Source organism: Embiotoca jacksoni, unplaced genomic scaffold (assembly GCF_022577435.1).
Source record: "Embiotoca jacksoni isolate LCO1_2020_lvr unplaced genomic scaffold, fEmbJac1.0.p SCAF_42, whole genome shotgun sequence".
Taxonomy (NCBI): domain Eukaryota; kingdom Metazoa; phylum Chordata; class Actinopteri; family Embiotocidae; genus Embiotoca; species Embiotoca jacksoni.
Genome location: NW_027185395.1, coordinates 1,085,694 through 1,106,426, shown reverse-complemented (window position 1 = coordinate 1,106,426; position 20,733 = coordinate 1,085,694). Strand labels below are relative to the sequence as shown.

Here is a 20,733-nt window from a genome sequence, read left to right as displayed (position 1 = left end):
CTCCATTAAAAAGGTTTGAGCAGTTCACAGTTCACAAGCAACTTTGCGGGTACAAACTTTAAAACATTCGTTGCTCAACCAAAACTTTCTGTTGCATCTTTGAAAATGCAGTTGTATGTCTTGAATTTACTCAGGTATCTTATTATTATCCGGTTTATTTGACCAACATTTACCGACTTGTTGGAAAATGATTGACAGGCTCTCCCAAATAATTAATACTTGAAAGCAGAAATGAGCTCTGGCAGTGTCTCCGTCACCCGCTGGGAATGTCTCTTAACAGAAACACTAATGGAGCTGCTTACTAAAATAGAGTTGGGACTGCAGCCAATCCGCTGTCTGGATATGAAAGGATAGAAAAGCTCGTTAGGCTGCCAATCTGTCAGAAGGAAACTAACCGGCTGAGAGATGACAGAGCGCCGCAGTCCGAGCAGAGTCCGTGCTCACAGCGCCTTGTTAATGTAAATAATGAAACATACATTATTTCAATCTTCAAATCCAGCTTGAATTCCTCCAATGTGTATTTCTACATACGTACCGCTTTTTACTTTTTTTTCTTCATCAGACTTTGCACTGTAATCTCAGTGTCATTTAGTTTTTCATGTTTGACGAGTGGCTTTTAAATGAAAACATGTTTCACTTCACTTGTATCACACCAGACGGGGAAACAGAACGATTAATACATGTAATTTGAAGTTTTGGTGGAAAACTACATGACTTACAAAGATGAAGGTAATTTGTTGAAAACTAATAAAGGTGGCAGAGAGAGGCGCTCAACTCGCTATAGAAGACACAATTAAAACCATATCCAAATATCTAAAAGCTTTGATTTGGAGCCAGAGTGGAAGGAGGAGGAAAGTCGCTGCCAGCTGCAGTCAGAGCACAACAGCATGTTTATGATACACAATAACTACATCCAGATCAAAGCAGCCTCACATCCTGTATGAAGCCCTGTTGGCATCAGTGTTAATGGAACCAGAAGAAACAAAAGCCTTGAACGGAACAAACAAGATATCCTGACAAACTCCAGGCACAGATTACACAATAATTTAACATCCAAATAAGATGAATTACAGATCAAAACAACATATTTCTTAAATATTTACAAATACTGTACAGCATGTGAGGAGGCGACGGCATCGGATGATGTTATACCGTATATGTTGTGTGAATGTGTTACATGTATATTTGGTCCATATTCTATTCCTTATGATCGTCTAAGGGATCTTATGTTTCAACATTTTGTAACAAACTAGTTTTCAATTCCCAGAAACCAGTTATCTTTAAATGCTCAAATTATTTTACGTGGTGCAACTCATTATAATGTGAATAGAAACTGCTCCTGATGATTCACCTATTCTCAGCTAAATTTGGATACTAAAAGGTCAGTTGTTCCTCTGCTGACCAGGATTGGATTCAGTTCATTTTGTAATTTGTCAAATTTCTTGTGGACACGTGGAAACTGTGTCCTGATGGTGGAGGACTGCAGGAAAAGGGAGAGCGAGTCGCTGAAGTGATTCATCCTCATAAATGTCCACACTAAATGGAGTGTAAATGTGAGCAGCGGTTGGAGGCCAGAGAACAACCCATGAATCAGTAACATGTTACAGATCAGTTTTACTTTCTGTTACAATTCAAATTATGAAAAGCTGAAAAATAAAGGCCCAAGCTGATGTGTAACAGGATGAACTTCTACAATAACTCACAGCTTCCTGTTGTCCAGGAAAAAAACAGTCACAGAAATAATATCATCAGTGGGAATAATGAATCAATCATTCTGTGATGTCAGCAACGTGTCAACCTGCAGCCAAGCTGTCGCCTTCTGCTGCTGATGCAGTTTGACATCGTTGCTTCAGGCGGCGAATTAACATCATGACCGAACGTTACACGCAGATAACCTACTGATGTGGCTGCAGGCTGCGCACTGCTGTGACTCCGTGTGTGTGTGTGTGTGTGTGTGTGTGTGTGTGTGTGTGTGTGTGTGTGTGTGTGTGTGTGTGTGTGTGTGTGTGTGTGCGTGCGTGCGTGCGTGCGTGCGTGCGTGCGTGTGTGTGTGTGCGTGCGTGCGTGTGTGTGTGTGTGACTGCGGCTGGTAAGCCAATGTGACATTTGTCTGAAGTTTGGTTCTGTTGAAACAAACTGAAATCTAACAGTTTTCCAGGTCAGTGCAGACGTTCTGGTTTCACCAGTTCTCTAAAGGTCACGACCTCTCTGACACGTCCTGATGAAGACTGACGAGGACGAGCTGACTGACACGGTGATGTCGTACAACCTGTATTTATATCCTTTATTTCTGAGGGGATGGATGGCAAACTGCTGCGTCCAGTGCTTCTAAAGAGGAACTGTGTATACAACATTTTATTCCATCAGCCAGAAGTCACCACTTTCCACTGCTGCTGATCATTAAGTTCCTTCATCATTCTCCTTCCTTCATGGCAGCCTTTGCTTTCAGTTCTTGTCTTAAAAACAACCCTCAGAGACTTGAATCTTGCTGCAGAGATAAATTTGACACTAATAACTTCACGGCATGTGGTTACATCATGTGGTAGATATTTGTATCGAGGTAAATTACATTTCAGTCTGCTGTTACATTAATTCGGTTCAGCAGTGAAGTGTCTTAAAAACTCAAAGCTATCTGCATGGTGAAAACTCAAACACGGCGCTGATGTAAAAGTAAGTGAGTCCCAGTTTTCTCTGACAGATCACTTAAGAGTTTTAGTTTGTTGTAAAGTGACTTCATAAATGCTTGAAATATTAAGGGGTACTAACTTTGCCTAAGAAGTCTGGAAAATAATCAAAATTGATTATTTAATCTGGTTTTACTTTGATTTTGCTTCCATGTTAGTAACCGATGCATTCTGTTGTTGGAGAATAAGATTTTTAACTGGTATTCCTAAATTCTTGGTTTACTATCATTTATTATTCTGCATCTCATTAATAAAGTGACTTGTCGTCATCTTCTAATAACACATGGTACGCTACGACGCTGCGGCGCAATCGACTGCACACACATTGAAATAAATCAACCCCCGACAGAACCCACTGAAATTGGAAATATGATTTTAATATTATGGTGTTGAGTGAATATAAATGCTGTTTTGCAGCTTAAGCACAAAATCCTCTTGCTTAGGTTTAGTTAAGGATAGTATTTTGCCTTTCGTTGTCATGGCAACACTATTAAACATGCCGTGGCGATATTTAACGTTCGTGGTTAAAATGAGTGAGTGGTCATGACGGTGGTCATCCGTCCTCCGCCCAGACCCGACGAGGCCTCCGACAACATGAAGTGGAACTATAATCATCGTGCAGCGAACTACAGGCTGGTTTGTTCTACGATCGTCTCGGTGCTTCAGTTGAAGGCAGAAACTGTTCATCTACACATGAAGAAGTTCCTATCTGCCCAAATATAAAGGATGCAATGTCCCGGTCAGTTCTGGATTCATCCTCCCTCTGGCTGCACAAACAAATCCCCGCAATTTGTTTGTTGGTTTGGTCAACAGCTGCATACGATCACCGTGTTCACATCTGATGACTGACACCAAGACAGAAAACCCACAGGCTGAAAATGCGTTTTTACAGGCAGATCATTTGAATTGTTTTGCTGTAACACATGAGGAGGAAACAATATCATTTGTTTACTGAAGCGTAGATCCTGTACTTGAATAGATGTAATGAACAGATGAATCCAGACGAGACTCAGACGAGGAAACACACCTGCAGATCGACAGCAGGAGATGATCTGCTGCCTCCACAACAACATTAAGGACAGGTTTGTTTCTAAATTCTCTCTTTCTGCTCGTGTGCTTCTTCACTGTCGTTCGTAATCTCTCTCTCGTTCAACAGACGAGTCCAGAAGTCAAATAAAGGCTGTATATACTGATCCTGATGTTAGAGTCACTCAGTGCCTCCCTCCCCAACACACACACAAAACCATGCACATTTAACTATGTCCAATCAGCACATGATAGTTCTCATCTTTAACTATTTAACAAGGACACATGTTCTCCATTAGAACCACAGGAGCAGAACTCGACCTCAGTCAGTGAAGCCTGCAGCCGGGGAGCAAAGAAATCTTCAAAACCAAGACTTTACATCACAGAGATGCAAGATTTCATCCAACGTGTGTGTGTGTGTGTGTGTGTGTGTGTGTGTGTGTGTGTGTGTGTGTGTGTGTGTAAGTGCTGCATGCAGGATGCATCACTAATCTTTATAAGTGGCTATAAATCCAGCTGGCTGTGCCGTGGTGCTGGGTGGCGTGCTGCTGTTGCTGGCGGGGGGGAAGGGATGGGGGGAGGGGTGCTCGGTGAGTGTTCAGAGTTCACCGGTTTCCTCGCTCACTCACATGACGCCACGTTTCACCGTATGAATATTTATGAGAGGAAACTGCTGCAGTTGAGGCGATTCATCTCAGCTGGCACGAGCTGCGGCGCTGCACAGGAAGTGAGCGTGTCTCACGCCGTCCTGGATGTTTCTGGATTTTAGCCAAACACGGTCGACTGTTTGTCATTTCCAGACCTTGGTGGCGTGATCGTCCTGTTTGTTTACAGCAGGGCCTCCAGGAAATGAAAGTTATATCAGTTCTACTTAAAAAGCAGTTGCAGCAGCCGTGTACTGTGATAGTGCAGCACACCTGCGCCTGTGGCCACACCCACTTCCATCTTACCTCTATGCAGGTTCAGACAGAGATCTGCTCCCTTTAGGACAAAAGGGCAATGACGACCCAGTATCACAGGAAAACGTGAAATAGACACACTTTGGGCTGATGAGGTTGACTCCAAGGTTTTACCTAACCCCAAACGTCTTCTTTCTCTGAAACACAATCACGTTTTTTTGCTAACTTTTTCATTTTCCTGTAAGAAAGCTCTTCGTAAAGCCAGAACTTTATATTATTCATCATTATGAATATCATTATGTCATCATTAATAGAGGACAACAAGAACAACCCCACGTTTCTTTTCATCACAGCTGTGTTGATCCATCTATTCCTTCAGCTCTCAGCAGTAATGACTTCATCAACTTCTTTACCAATAAAAGTGTTACCATGACACCATTGCAAATCAACTTTGTGATCATTTACAGAAGAATGATCTGTTTGATGATTCTGATCCTGGTTCTGTCGGAGGTTTCTTCCTGTTAAAGGGAGTTTTTCTTCCCTCTGTTGGAGGCTTTTCCCTCCTAGATTATGTGGGAATTGTTGAATTGTTGGTTTCTCTGTATAATGTTGTAAAGTTCTGCTGTAAAGACTTTAATGTGTTCAGCGCCATGAAATAACCTGTGTTGTGATTTGGTGCTTTATGAATTGAATTGAACTGAACTGAACTGAACTGAACTGAACTGAACTGAACTGAACTGAACTGAACTGAACTGAACTGAACCCGCTTCCACTCTGGAAGTGCCAGAACTGGGATCAGGCTGGATCTGTTATTAAAACACAATCCACCACCACTTTTAGAAGGTCACAGAGGTCCCAGGCTCCCTGCTGCTGCTATGATTAATATAGATGCAGCATTGTTGTGCTTCACTCCTGCTGCTTCACATTTGGTAGAGCTGCAGTTGAACATTTTGGGAACAGGTCTAATTTGGAGGTAACTTTCCCCTCACGATAGTTGGGCATAACTGAGGGCACTGATCTCCATAATGTTGTATTCTACCTTATTGAGTTGTCATGATGACCCTGAAGAAGACTGTCATGTCAAAACATTAGTATTAATTAAGTAAATAAGTGTGTAGCGATCTTTCTTCACACGTTGAGGATGTTCTTACCATCAGTGTTTACTGTCTAATTCACAGATTTTCCTGGAAGGAGGAATAAGGAGGTATTCTTTAAAACTCAGAGATGTCTCTCATTTTAAAATTCTTAGATGGAAATTTAAACAAAAAATAGCCTGGAGCTTAAGGAAGTAATCAAAGTCTGAGGTGATGGAGTTACGGTGGGTCGGATTTTTCAGATTTTCCTTCTGTTGACTTTCTGAAGTCTTTTCAACGAGGTCATTTCCACCTTTATTTTTATTTTGACCCACAGATGTGTACAGGTCCTCATAGAGCCAAAAGAAGTGCCAGTACTCTGCAACTAATGACGACTTTAATCATAGATTTAATTATTGATGAATTTTATAGTTTATATTGGCCCATATAATCTTGTCAATATTGTTGTCTGGGTCAGAAACCCAAAGTTATTACATTTACAACAACATAAATTAAACCAGCCAGTGGAAAATCTGCAACAGAATTTGACACTTTTACTTAATAGATGACTTTTCAGGAATAAAGTAGTTGATCAGATAATTAAAACTATTCATGGAGTAATCTTTTCAGCACGACTCCATAGCAATGAGTACTGGCCCACCAGTCTTTCAGGAATTCTCTTAAATTTCATCTGTCGAAACAACAGGAAGGCAACATAAAATAAAATTAAAAACACACAAATGTTAACCAGTATCTGTTAACAATAAGCCAAAAAGTTATCCAGACAGGATAAATTAAAAAACCTTTATTTCAGGTGACAAGATAAAATATAGAAAAGTCTGAATTTTGTTTGAGTTGGTTGAATGTGACCCAAAGCTGTTTCTGGATTTCTGGAGATGTTTAATATGTATTTGTATTATGTGGTTTTGTATACAAATGGTTTTCATCCTGAGGCCTGAAAACCTTTTCAGTTGTTCTCCACTTTTTAATCAGCTCCTAATTCATCATCAGAAAAAGCCGCCCTAACATCCATAACAAAAAGCTTAAAAAAAAAAAACATCAGGAATAAAATAAGTAAAAACCAATTAATGTAAAAGCCTGCAGGCGTATTAATGAGGGGGATTTAAAGGTGAGGGAGATGTAGTGCTCCTCAGGCAGGTAATGCAGGTCTCCAACATGAATAATGTATGAATGTCAGAGCAGAGCAGCTGATGTTAAATATAGACAGCTGAGAGCAGCAGACGTAAATGAAACGCTAATGTTGAGAGCCGAGGCAAATTATCTTTCTGTAAATTACTCACGTCCCTGTTTTTATGTTTTGTGAATAATGCAGAGGCAGAAGCACATCCAGAGACTAAATCATCACAATACACACTGCAGCTTTCAGGCTGCAAACATTGAATCCAGGCTGGAAAAACATTTCTGAGGTTTTGAGTTAAAAATACAAAATTATAACTGCTAAATATGGAAACAGTTTTTTTTTTATTATAATGCATATTATATAAAGTTCAATTCTAACTGTATGTTCCCATTGAGAAGGCGGAGTGATATTTACTGGTGATGAGCAGGGAGTGCTGTTATGCTGATTTGAGCACGTTCCAAATGTTCATGAGACCAATCAGATCGCTGGGTTGGAACTACTTGTTGTTAATCAGTTATGCATCAACCTTTACAGAAACTCAAAACATGACATATCTTCTGAAGGCAGACCTTTGTTATATTTTGGGTTTCTGCTTTTGAAACAGGACATTTTTCTTTTTAACCCCAAAATAATGTGTTGTACTTGTTTGTGAAAGGTGGGGCTCGTAGTGATGAATCCACAGAGAATGATTGCTCAGCTGGACCCTCATTTTGTCTCATGAGCATCACGTCCAGAAGCTACTTTCTTTGAAAAAGCTCTAAAAGATAAAACAAATAAGAATAAAGGTCGTAATTCAGAATCAGATTTCAAGACAGGTTAGTCCCAAGTCTCAAGCTCAGATCAACGAGTACCAAAGACACTCCCAAGTTCAGTCAAATTCTGTTGTACAGCACAAAAGGCTTTACAACCTGTACAACATGAAACACCCTATCGTTGGACCCTTCAGATGAAGGGAATCTCAGGAAGAGCAACAGAAGAGGGAGCGGATCCCTTTTCCAAGATGAACAGACAGGTCCCGTTAAATGAACTGATTTGGGTCGACCTTCTGTTGTTAAAAATGTATCATATTTATCCTCTTTTCATTCGCAGTCTGCTGTTTTGCCTCAGGTCCACCACCGGCAGAGTTACTGAAGTTCAGCTGTACTAACACACAAGAAACATTATCGTGTTTCTAGGAAAATTCTATACTCTGATTTGTTAATGATGTTCTGTCCACTGCTGGAGTGAAAACCCAAATTAAACTTCGCCCAGCTGCAGCTAGCACCTCGTCCACCTATTAATCCAGCACTGCCGGCTGTGATTAGTCACAGGGAGTGTTTTTCATTTGGCTGAGCGATCAACCTCCCAGACCTCAGCGCCGCACACTTCATTCTTCACAGCAACACACTGAGAGTCCAGCACACAGTGTGAGGGGGTCCAGAGATGCTAAGTTTTACCAGATCCCACATCTCAAGATCAGCATGAGTGTGTGGATCCAGATCCATTGTGAGTACGTGATTTCTACTCGTGAACGTACGGGTCTGGTCGCCCTCCATGGGAAACGTTCACAGTCGTTCCATCCTGCTGTTCGTCAACCTCTGGTTAATTTGAACCAATCAGCGTGCGCCGGCCGACACTCTGCGACCGCTGCAGCTACTGACTGCGTCCACCAAAGTGTTTTCCTGAGTACAGAATATTTTTTTAATTGTTTTAATGAACGCCAGCAGCTTGATGAGGTGCTGAGCGTTCTGCATTTTTTTTCCTGTTGGTGAGAGTTGAAAAATGTTAGCACTGCGCTCGTCACTGTCACCAGCCGTCCAATCACAGTGAAGGAGGGGCGGGACAAATGCGGTTAACCACCGACACTGGTCTCTGATTGGTCCGCCAATACAGTCCGCCGAACACGAGCCGAGTTCCTGACTGTATCCACAGAGAAGAGAACGAGCTGTGAGCGACAGTCGGTGCCGACAGGCTACTTTTTTCAAACGTTGGTCTCAAAACAAGATTACCAAGTTACACAATTAGTCCAAATCCTCAGGATTTAAAACCCTGAGGTTCCAAAAGCTCAAATAATGTTTTGGGTAATTAATAAATTCTAAATTTGCAGGGGAATTGGCACCACTCCAAGACAAATAAAGTATTATGCCAACATAGCATTGTTACTCTGGACTTTACAGGAAGTTGGTTATTGGGCAACATGGAGGAGTAAAATCATGACTAATTATGGTGGCATTTTCTCCATCATACACAATTACTAGATAGATGGAGGGGCGTGTGGTTGGAGGTGTACATTAACATATCCTCTGTGTGTCTCTAATGGATCGTCCCTGACTTTTTTATTGAGCTCTGCTTACTAATGAAAAGGTTTCGCTGCTTTGAGCTTTAGCATAAATGTGACTCTTGATTAAACTAGCTGCTCTCGCTGATATGGTTTGCTGTTTTTCTGCAGCGTTTCGAGCCACGTTGTTGCTGTTGGCTGAAAACCTGTAGAAGGGTGAAGACCCTTGATCAAGAGGTTGGCATAACATCTGTTATTTTAATGACTGCATCTATCTCCAGTTTCTAACAGCAGCTGAGGCACACAAACCACACATGCATGTCAACCGTCCCAATGAGAGACTGTTACTGTTACCTGACTGGCTTTGAATCCTCTATGGAAGCCGATTCATAATTACTTCACTAATACTCCATGAATCTCCATGAGTACTGTATTTAAAAGTTAATTGTTTCCGGTGTGGAGGTCCGTGTTCTGGGACGAGGCCCTACTTATTATTCAAATGCAAACGACCGCCATTTTGAGAAGGTTGCCACAATCAACACGCTCCATTTAAATGTGTTTCCTTTCTATTGCACCAAATTTGAGAATCGGTTGAGAATTCTTTGAACAAGTTTAAAGCATCAGAGTCTGTAAATTATTGTAACGAGGTAGTTATTGTTACTCTGGCCTGGCGATGCAGACAAGCAGACTTATTGTTCTTGCTTCCACATGTTTCCTATCAATCGAGCTCAAGATGGTTTATTTAGGTCTTACAGTTTTTGAGAGAATTACAGATGTTTTTCCTGTGGACCTTTAAGAAACTACAGCTCAGGGGGTAAACAAAGCTGGTCTTGTTACCAAGCAACCAAAGGATTTGGATAAAAAAAAAATACATTTTAAGAAATATTAGAGCTCTTCATAGAAAACACAAATATCTGCAGGATACTAAAGGCTGGTGACATTTTCAAATATGATGTTAAACTATTAAAGTAAAAAGATTTTTGGGATGTTTTCATATGTTCAAACTCCACTCTCATTTCATTCCGAAGACCGATGCTCAAAAACAATCTTCCATCACTTGCAGTGGAACAAAGCTGATCACAGTGATTGATTCTGTTGGGGGAGTGATAAGAGGAAGATGATTCTGTTCTGTTGAACTCGATCGGTCTTCAGTTTCATAATCAATATCCTGATATCAGCACAAAAATGTTAAATTATTTCCAGCAGCAGAGGCTCGGTTTGATCACCAGCCGCCTCATCAGCAGATCAATAGTTTATCACTAATAGAAGAACACAGACTCGGTGCGGGTATTGATCAGCCTCCCTGTTAATCAATACCCTTTGATTTATTTCATTTAAAGCAGAAATAGGGAAGCGATGAAACCACCAACGATCTATTCAGCAAGCCCTCGAACACCAAGGAGCTGCTTCTAACGCTAACTGTAACTGTTATAATAATACTCATGAGCAGGGAGACACTTTGGAAGGTTTACATTGTCAGAAGAAATGACAAAAATGATCTGATATCTTATTTCTTTAGTTCTTCTACCTCAGTGTTATATCCCAAAATGAGATGAGACCAAAGTAGATAGGACAGAATGAGTAGGATGTGACAGGACAAAAGATGACTGGATGGAAATGGTAATACAATGGAAAGGCAAAGTGAGATAATATGGACAAATTATGTTGAAATAAGACTCAAGATTAGATGAAATAATATGAGATAAAGAAAAATATAGAAGTTAAAAAGGAATGAGATAAAACATTATGGCATAAACCATAATCAAAAAAAATAAGATTAGATTAGATTAGATTAGATTAGATTAGATTAGATTAGATTAGATTAGATTAGATTAGATTAGATTAGATTAGACTAGACTAGATTAGACAATAAGAAAGAAAATATTTGATAAAAGGCATTTTTAATCAGAAGCTGATAGCCAAAATGAGATACAGCATGAGAGAAGATGTAATGTAATAAAACAAAACAAGGCAGGATGAAATAAGATGCCAAAAAAATTGAAAGAAAAATTAAAATTGACCCATAAAAGGTAAAACAAATGAAGATAAAATGAGATGAGATTTTATGAAATAACAACAGACAAACTAAATGGAGTTGTTAGGATTAGACGAGATTAGAGGAGATGACACTCGATAGAAAATATACATCAGCTGAGATATTAAACGGGATTTACAGCACAAGAAGAGTCAAGATAAGGCAAGACAAGATATGAAAGAATAAGAGAGGAGGGAATAAGACAGATCAGGAGAAAAAAATATAACATGAGATGCGACAAGATGAGATGAGACAAAAAAGAGTAAGAAAATGATGTGAGGTTAAAAAAAAAAATAACAGAATAAGACGAAATGAAAAGAGAGGGCAAGGAGAGGTCAAATAAAAAGAGATACAACAAGATAGAAATTAGATGAGATCAAGTCATCAAACAAAATTGTATTAAAGAAGTTGCAAAAATAACATGAGATGACTATAAGACAAAATAGTTTTGAACAGATATTTTCAGAAAAGGAGATAAGAAATGAGATGAAGTAATACGAAATGAACAGAAAGTGTATATGCTGAGACAAGATGTCAGGATACAAGATGACATTAAATAGAAAACAAAAAATTATAGAAGTTGACATTTGACATGAGGGAATTCAAAAGAACAAGACAAATAAAATATGAATGATTCAGCTGTAAGATATATGAAATGAAGTGAAAGGGTTGCCTTTATATACAATGAATTAGTCTATCTTGAGCAGACATGGTTGAAAACACAAACCGTGGTATACTGTATGGTTTATGCCATTTTTGACTCGTGAATGTTAAACAGTGAAAATAAATCCTCTTCTGACTGAGGATAAAGCTGCACTGATAAATATGCTCAGACACACAGCTTTGTTCAAATGACCACACAACATATACATCCAGACACGTTCCCGTTTAGGAGCTTACAACAGAAAGAATAAAACTGTGCTCTGATAATCCTCAGATTCACCCCGACAGGCACAGAGATGGGATGAAGGGGAAGTCGTGTGACGAGTAAAGAAGCACTCAAAAAAAAATCAACAGATAAAAGACAAGAGGATTGTGAACATCACTTTGTGATGCAGGAACAAAAATTATATATATATATATATATATTTGCTCTGCTGGATCTTTAAAGGTAGAGAGAAATCTCCTCACGCCCATGAAACCTGCCTTCAACAACAGTAACAATAATGTCTCAAATACATTCGCAGCCACCTGAGGATAACAGTTTTTTTTACAGCTTTAAAACTGGGTTTTAGCAAAGCAATGTTGGTCTGGCCTCCAGACTGGAGAGTCTGAACACCTATTTGATGGCTCGCCTTCAAATTCTGAACAGACGTCCGTGATCCCTCGAGGATTTTACCGGTGGTGCCAGCAGGATTTTGGCATTTGGGGATTTTCCTTTTGGAAATTTGGTACGGTCATCAATGATGCCAAGAGGATGAATGCTATTCTTCTAGTGCCACCGTGAAGTTGACCTTTGTGGTTTTCTGTTGAATTTAAATCAACTATTGAATTGATTGCCATTACATTTGCTTTAGACATTGATGCTCAATCTTCAAGGTTAACTTTTTATCTGGCACCATCATCTGGTCATAAACTGTCCGGTTCTTTGGTTTATGACCAAATACCTGAAAAAGGAACGACATGATGAGCAGGGTGTGATGTCATGATGATTTGTTCCAAATGTTCAGTTGACCAATCAGATCTCTGGGGCGGAGCTACTGGTTGTATAATGAGCCTGATGGTGTGCTGATGGCTTCAGGCACCTCAGCTACAACTGCTGTGATTGATGGGAAATTTGGAGTGCTTATTAATGAACCCTTGGGTGCTGTGTATTTATCAGCCCTGGATGAACATTTTACCCATCATGCTCTGAGCTGCAACTCCATGAAACTAAGGAAGTGGAAAGGTTGCTGGTTTCCTACAGTGTGTGACAGTTTTAAATGTGGAGCCGACGCGGCAGATGAACTCTCGGCTCTGTCATGTCCACCGGCCTCGTGTCCACTTTAATTATGAATCATCGAGGTTAGAGCTCAATGGGAATAATCTAATAACACGGCCAAAACAAAAACAAAGATGATGCATTCCCCCGCTTTCACCTCCTCAAACACTCCATCCATCATCATTTAGTCGGAGGCTGAAACATCCCGGTGGAGGGAGGAAGAGCTCCAGAGACTTTAAAACATCTCTTAGTCTACCGAAGATTCTTGACATCCATTCTACTCCAGTATGAAATTCAGACTCCATTCATTTCAGTCACGTAGGGGTATGAAAGACTTCATGAAATGATTAAGCAGACTTTCATGTGATTAAACTGCCACCTGCAAAGTCATGAGGATCCCCAATGACCAACAGAGGAAATACGTTTCCATCCACCTGGTTTTATGTACATTTTCCATTTCAAGCAAACAAACAAACAAACAAAAAACCTCTTGAAATTTTCGCTCAGTTGAGATGGAAAAGTTAATTATTCATTAAGTCTTTTTTTCACACCAACTTTACCATAAATAATGACAAAAACTTCAGATATGTGTGGAGCGATGAGGGAAATGAGCTTTCTTTTAGTTATAAATGAAACTAACAAATACCATATGTCCATCATGTTTTCTACATTACTTTTTTCACAGTTTTTCACTGCTGGCACTCTTTCAAGAACATTATCTTGTTGCACCCTCGTTTTCTGGAATAATTAAATAGCACCAGACTGGAGGATTAGCACCACCAGCTGCTGATCTTGACAGCCATTTTACTTTTGCAGATTATCAAGAAAATCTGTTAAAATTTGTGCTGCTTTGGTATCATTCAAGTAGTTCATGTAATACCTTTTACTGGGATGGTGATTGGTTGAAATGAGTGCAAGACTGCAGAGAACGTTTTTAGAAGAAAATCTTGGAAAGTGTAAATAAGCAACCCGTGAATGTAAAATAGTCACGTCTGTCCATTACAGCAAAATGCGAGATAGCCATGCTTTGGCCTCTCTCGACGTGACAGTTTCACGTTTTCCTGTAGTGGATGAAACCTAATGGACAATTTTTTTTTATACACTTTACTAATCCCCGAGGGGAAATGTCTTCACTACAGCAGGGGGGCTCTCAGGGGGGAGCTGCTGCAGCAGGCTGCCACTAGCGCGGCGCCAGGTAACCTGACCTGAGGTGCATGTTTTTGGATGATGGGAGGAAGCCGGAGAACCCGGAGAGAACCCACACAAGCACAGGGAGAACATGCAAACTCCGCACAGAAAGGCCCAGGACCGGATTTGAACCCGGAACCTTTTTTGCTGTGAGGTGACAGTGCTAACCACTGCACCACCGTGCCACCCTCAATGTATGATGCATACAGCCATGTGATTTACAGGAAAATTGTACTTTTAGGACAAACACGTGGTTGGGGTTACAACAAAAAGAAACAGAAAACAACTCAAGAACAACATTGTCACCTCCAGGATTTGAACTTCTGCCTCTCACATGGCAGTCTCTGAAACTGTCAAAGAAGCCAAAGCGTGGCTATCTCACGTTTTGCAGTGGTGCGCGGGCGTGTCTATTTCACGCTTTGCTGTGATACTGGGTTGAAATTGGACCCAGCTAATAGTGTCAGAATTGGCACTGAGGCCCAAACAATATAGGATGTTTAACAGATAAATAAATAGTTTAGGAGATTGAAAAATGCATTTTTCTTTTTTAACATGAACACAATCTTTACACAGAACAATGAGGCTACATCCACGCTAATACTATTTTGCTTGGTTTCTGCTATGTTACGGCTCGCGTCCACACTACTCCAGCTTTTTTAAACCCTAGAAACAGAGACTTACATTCCCTTCGTGATTATGTTTTATCAGTCGTGACTTCTCCTTTCCTGATTTGTCGCGCCTCAATCGAGTGACCCTTTTCCAAACAAAACCAATGACAACAACTAATGGTCGTGCTCGTTTAAAGTGAAAACCTGCCAACTACTCGGTGTGACCAACTTTTCCATCGTGAAAAATAATGTCAACTGATGCTAGTTTACCATAATAGCTGGTGTTAATTAAGTTTCTAGCAGGAATAAATACAGTATGTGCAGATATATCACATTATGAGTCACCATTGACTCATTGACATAAAATGTCCCCATTAATGAATTGATTTCTATGCATCAGCTGGCCAGAGAAGTAGAGCAGGCTGATGAGGAAACATTTGTGTCTCCAGTTTTTCAGGTGAGGTCCTAATTATGAATAATAGTTTTGAATTAGCAGAAGGCATCAGCATTAAAGTTAATCTCAGGATTTCCATCCGCTATAACATTTGAAACATAGAAGCTCAAGAGTTTAGTTTGAGAATGATCTCACAACAGAACATGTTGGTTTCATAGGATCCTATTCACTCAATATTCAAAACTATTCTGAAAAATAGATGGGACTCCCAACTTTAATTATTGACAGACCTGTCGCAATCAGTTCACACAATCTTTGAAACCATTTTCATTCATCTGTATGAAAACAGCTGGATAAAACTCAATATTTCCATCACAACATCATTTAAGGTGTGACTGGCGCTCTTATGATGACATCATTTCGTTGCGTCCTGTTGCACATGAGTGGAGGATTAGTGGAACCAACTGTTTATCTTGAGGTATTTCATTTTTGACTGACTGCATTTTGAAGAGCAACTATTGACATGAATCAATGATTTATTTGCAAAACCAAACGCAGCGGGAACATCTTGGTTTTGAAGGCGGGTAACTTGGAGCAGATTTGTCAGAAGTGCTGTAAAAAGCTATTAAATTAACAGAAACGACAGTTAATTTGTTAATAGAAATGATCTGTATTAAAACTAATTGTCAACTGAAATTTAATGAACATGACAGTCAGCCCTATTCATCGATACATCAGTTTATTACACATTGGAAAATCTGAAATTGTGGGAAGATGCTGTGATGCTTGAGAGAGAAGCTTCATGGTTTCAGGTGAGAACTGAAAATGATCCTACGATTAAATATACTGCTATATTAATTGTCCAATTTACATCTAATGTAGTCGACCCTCCCTAACATGTTCTTCCCCTTCCCCCACTTGTCGGGCATAGAGGGTGGGTTGTTGTGTCCCTAACTCCCCACCAATGTTCCACCAAACCTCTGCCCTTTATATTAACCACACACATAAAAACACACAAACTGAGTCACAAATGCTCAGCTGATGCAGCAGCTACAGTGTGTGTGTGTGTGTGTGTGTGTGTGTGTGTGTGCGTGTGTGTGTGTGTGTGTGTGTGTGTGCGTGTGCGTGTGTGTGCGTGTGTGTGCGTGTGTGTGTGTGCGTGTGCGTGTGTGTGCGTGTGTGTGTGTGCGTGTGTGTGTGTGCGTGTGTGTGTGTGTGCGTGTGTGTGCGTGTGTGTGCGTGTGTGTGTGTGCGTGTGTGTGCGTGTGTGTGCGTGTGTGTGGTGTGTGTGTGTGCGTGTGTGTGTGTGTGTGTGTGTGTGTGGTGTGTGTGTGTGTGTGTGTGTGCGTGTGTGTGTGTGTGTGTGTGCGTGTGTGTGTGTGCGTGTGTGTGTGTGCGTGTGTGTGTGCGTGTGTGTGTGTGTGCGTGTGTGTGCGTGTGTGTGCGTGTGTGTGTGTGCGTGTGTGTGTGTGTGTGTGTGCGTGTGTGTGTGTGCGTGTGTGTGTGTGCGTGTGTGTGTGCGTGTGTGTGTGTGTGCGCTCTCCCTTACCATGAATTAGCTTAATGAAAGTGTTTGGACATAATTCATTGACAGCAGGAGGCTCAGCGAGACACAGAGAATCAGCTCAGCTCTCAAATCTGTTTGTTCAATAACTGAAATCTTAGCAAGCAAAACAACAAACATTACATGATTCTTAAATAATATTCAAAACTGACTGATACGCAAGATTTAATTACAATTCATTCAAATGACTTGCTTACAAATATGAAAACAGATTTGATTTTTTATTTGAAGTGTGATATTTATTTTGATTTTGTTATATGCATGATAATAAATATAACACATTTACCACATACAGACTGAATTTCTTCAATTTACAACACCAACATGCAAGATATTTGATGCCATCTGTTTAATTTTTACTGGTCTACATTAAATCATTTTACACAGACAAGAACATCAGCATTAAAATCCTGCAGAAACCTTCTGAAACCTCAACAAAAGCCTGTAAAACCTTCAAGCTAATTCTATAGTGAGGAAGTCCAATCCAGCACCTCCCCACAGCATGCATTGTATTATCATGATGCAGCAGGCATATTACTGTGTTCAATCCATGTTGGAGTTCAGGGTTATGGTCCTATCCTGAGGCTTTAAAGTCAAATGTTATATCGTTTTAGCTGTTATTTCTTATTACTTAGCTTTTTACGTGTGTGTTCTTGTCTTTTTGTCTTTTCTCTGACTTGTCACTGCAATTTCCCCTTTGGGATTAATAAAGAAAAGAAATACGCTATCCAATCAATCGGCAGCTTTAACGGGATCAGTCCTTTTAAAAGAAGCTTAAGATAAACCAGCAATAAAATCCATCACTAAATATTGGCGACAGTGTGCTATAACCACCATCAGCAAATATAGAAGAAAACCTGATCGAAGGCGATACAAGCCAGCACAGCCTGTCAAAATCCAGTCAGGCCCCCGCAGCCCAAGACCTGATCAGACTGCAAGCTTTATCATTGAGAGGCCACTGAAAGCAGCAGCCATATGATCAGACCAAAGGAAACCAGCTAGCTCCACATCAACCATTTTAACCCAGGGCCAACCTGGTTCGACTAGACCTGATCCACCCGGCAACATCCTGAAAGATTCACTGATACCCAGTAAAAGACAAGCAAATCTGGTTTAAGACACAGTCTGACCCAGCAGCCGAAACAATGCAAATCCAGAAAGACTCGCTAAAACACATGGCCAGGAAAATGTCTTAAAACCAGCAGATCAGCCTCATGAAACAAAAACATCCAATCCAATCAGACCAACAGCCCAAACCTGATCCAACTCTGTCAATTACTTCTTTTGGGGGATATTGAAGGTAAAACAGAAACAAACCCCCCAAAAATGACTAAAATCTCTTCAGAAGCAGCATAAGATGTGATCACCTGCTGAAGCTCAATGAAATCCATTTAAACCCAGTCAAACCCAGCAGAAGCCGGTCAGACCTGCAGCCTGATCACACACTCACAGTAGAACCCGGGTCCTCCCGGGTCCTCCCGGGTCAGAGCCGAGTTTAAGCAGCAGCCAACAGGGAGATGCAACAAATGTGCCAATTCTCGTTTGGTCTGCAGCAACCAGAGGAACCAGCAACACACACACACACACACACACACACACACACACACACACACACAGAACCGCCACCCGCACACACACACACACACACACACACACACACACTGCGGGATGGAGGCAGCAGCCACGCATGTGTTTGTGTCTCCCACTCACCGTGCGCTGTGGTGAGAGCAGCCAGCAGCCAACAGAGCAGCAGCAGGTAGAGTCCTCCTGTCCTGCTCCTCCTCAGCACCGGCACCTTCCAAACATCACAAATACATCCACCCACAGCCGGCTCCATGCTGCCCTGCTCCGGTCCCGATGAGCCCGAGGAAGCGCAGGAACACACACAATCCCGCTGTTCTCTGATTTGTTTTTCAAAAGCAAAAAAAATTCCTCCAAGTGTCAGTTAAAGAATAAAAAAAAATAAAGGAGAAAAAACCCCAAAGGGTGGCGACGTGGTCGGATGGTGAGGAGGAGACACAGAGAGGTAAAACAACCTGTCCTCCCCTAAAATGAGCCCTGATCCCCGGTCGGGCTGGAATCCCCAAAAAGAAAAAAAAAAAAAGAAAACAAAATTCCTAAACAGACAAACGCGAATTTTCTGTCCTCCTTTTAGAGATGAGAATAAGTTCCAGTAACTATGAAGGCAGTCTCCATCACTCCTGCACGCTGCTGCTGCTTCCCATTCACACAGATGCAAGTGAGGTTAAAATCCACGCTGCCTTCCCGGAGGTCTGCTCCGTCTGCCGGGGAGGACGGATGGAGAGGGTCGCAAGAGGAGGAAGAGGAGGAGGAGGAGGGTGGGGGAAGAGTCGAACCCGCACTCTCTCTCTTTTTTATATGTTGGTCCATACAGCTGGGGAGAGAGAGAGAGAGAGAGAGAGAGATGCAGGCGGAGTACGGAGCCATTGATCTAAAGTGGCTGCAGGTAAAACCCGGAGCAGGAGTGGAGGATGGGGGAGGGGGGAGGGGGGTGAGGGGGAGGCATGGAGGGGGTGGAGTGGGAGCTGCAGCCGGCCAGAGGAGGCAGAGCAGCGGGGAGAGATTTGATGAACTCTCCTGCCCTCTCTGGTCACATCCGGAACTTTCACACCTCATTCACAGCAGGGAGTGTGTTCTCATCACTTCATCAGCAAACTGTGGGCTCGATATCAATTAACAATATGCAGGTTAGTTTTGATTTTATAACCAAAAAAAGGGTGAATTGTGTATTTTCATGTTCAAAAAAATGTTGGTAGTCATGTTTTGACTAATTATCCTTTTTTGAATACAGTAAAAAAAATAAAAATAAAAAAAAACATAGACTCCCTCTTAGAAACTTTGATGTCAGTCTAATTAAATAGTCCTACTACTAATTAGTAGCCTTTTTACTACCTGTGCGTTCATTTTGATTTGAGCCCCACATACCTGGATGAACACTGGGGGATAAAATGTTCCCTGTTGTTTCTGGTAATTTAGGACGGCACGGTGGTGCAGTGGTGGTGCAGTGGTTAGCACTGTCACCTCACAGCAAAAAGGTTCTGGGTTCAAATCCGGTCCTGGGCCTTTCTGTGGGAGTTTGCATGTTCTCCCTGTGCTTGCGTGGGTTCTCTCCGGGTTCTCCGGCTTCCTCCCATCACCCAAAAACATGCACCTCAGGTCAGGTTACCTGGCGCCGCGCTAGTGGCAGCCTGTTGCAGCAGCTCCCCCCTGAGAGCCCCCCTGCTGTAGTGAAGACATTTCCCCTCGGGGATTAGTAAAGTCAAATAAAAAAATTTAAGTCAGCATTGCAGATGGCATTTTACACTTTCCAAAATTACAGCATATTATATAGTCTGTATTAACAAACAGATATTTAGCAGGATAAACCAAAACAGAAAGCAAATAATCATCCACAAATCTCATCACATTTAAAAGTTTTCTTCATTGCAAACAGGAACTGTAAAAAGCAAAACAGTAAAAAGAAGAAACTGTGATCACGATGCGGCAGAAGAAGAACATGCATGTGCACAAGCTGCACTTTTAAAGTCCATGACTGAAAGTTCAACTTCATTTTTTGTGTGACTTGATTTTGGTGAAGTGGGAAAGTTCCGACCTCCGAGTGGGAGAAATCAGCTGAACGCCGGTCGAACTGAGAACGTGCCGCTCGGAACGTCTGAGGTTTTTGAGCGCTCTGAGAAGTCAGTGTGACGTCACTCGACAGGGAGACGTTTGTGGTAAAAAGGGAGATCAACACTCGCTCGGCGCAAAAAAAGTCAGTTCATGGTTAATTTAGGTCATAATTAGAGCAGGGCGTTGTGCCGTTAAACAATACTAATTACTATAATGACAGACAACGATAATTAATAACAGCTTTCCCACACAACCGGTACTGTGTTGCCGTCAGCCCGCTGGCTGGATGTAGAAATGTAGTGTACAAATAATG

The 20,733-nt window shown here is 41.2% G+C and overlaps 1 protein-coding gene across 1 annotated transcript in view; it reads right to left on the bottom strand.

The window, feature by feature from the left end:
* The window catches only part of dcc (DCC netrin 1 receptor), a 328,455-nt gene extending 309,278 nt beyond the window's left edge, over nt 1-19,177 (bottom strand). Inside the window, 1 exon segment of the mRNA XM_069168937.1 lies at nt 18,501-19,177. Within this exon segment, the coding sequence (XP_069025038.1) occupies nt 18,501-18,627 (127 nt within the window). The 5' untranslated portion in view covers nt 18,628-19,177.
* Nucleotides 19,178-20,733: the final 1,556 nt, after the last annotated feature.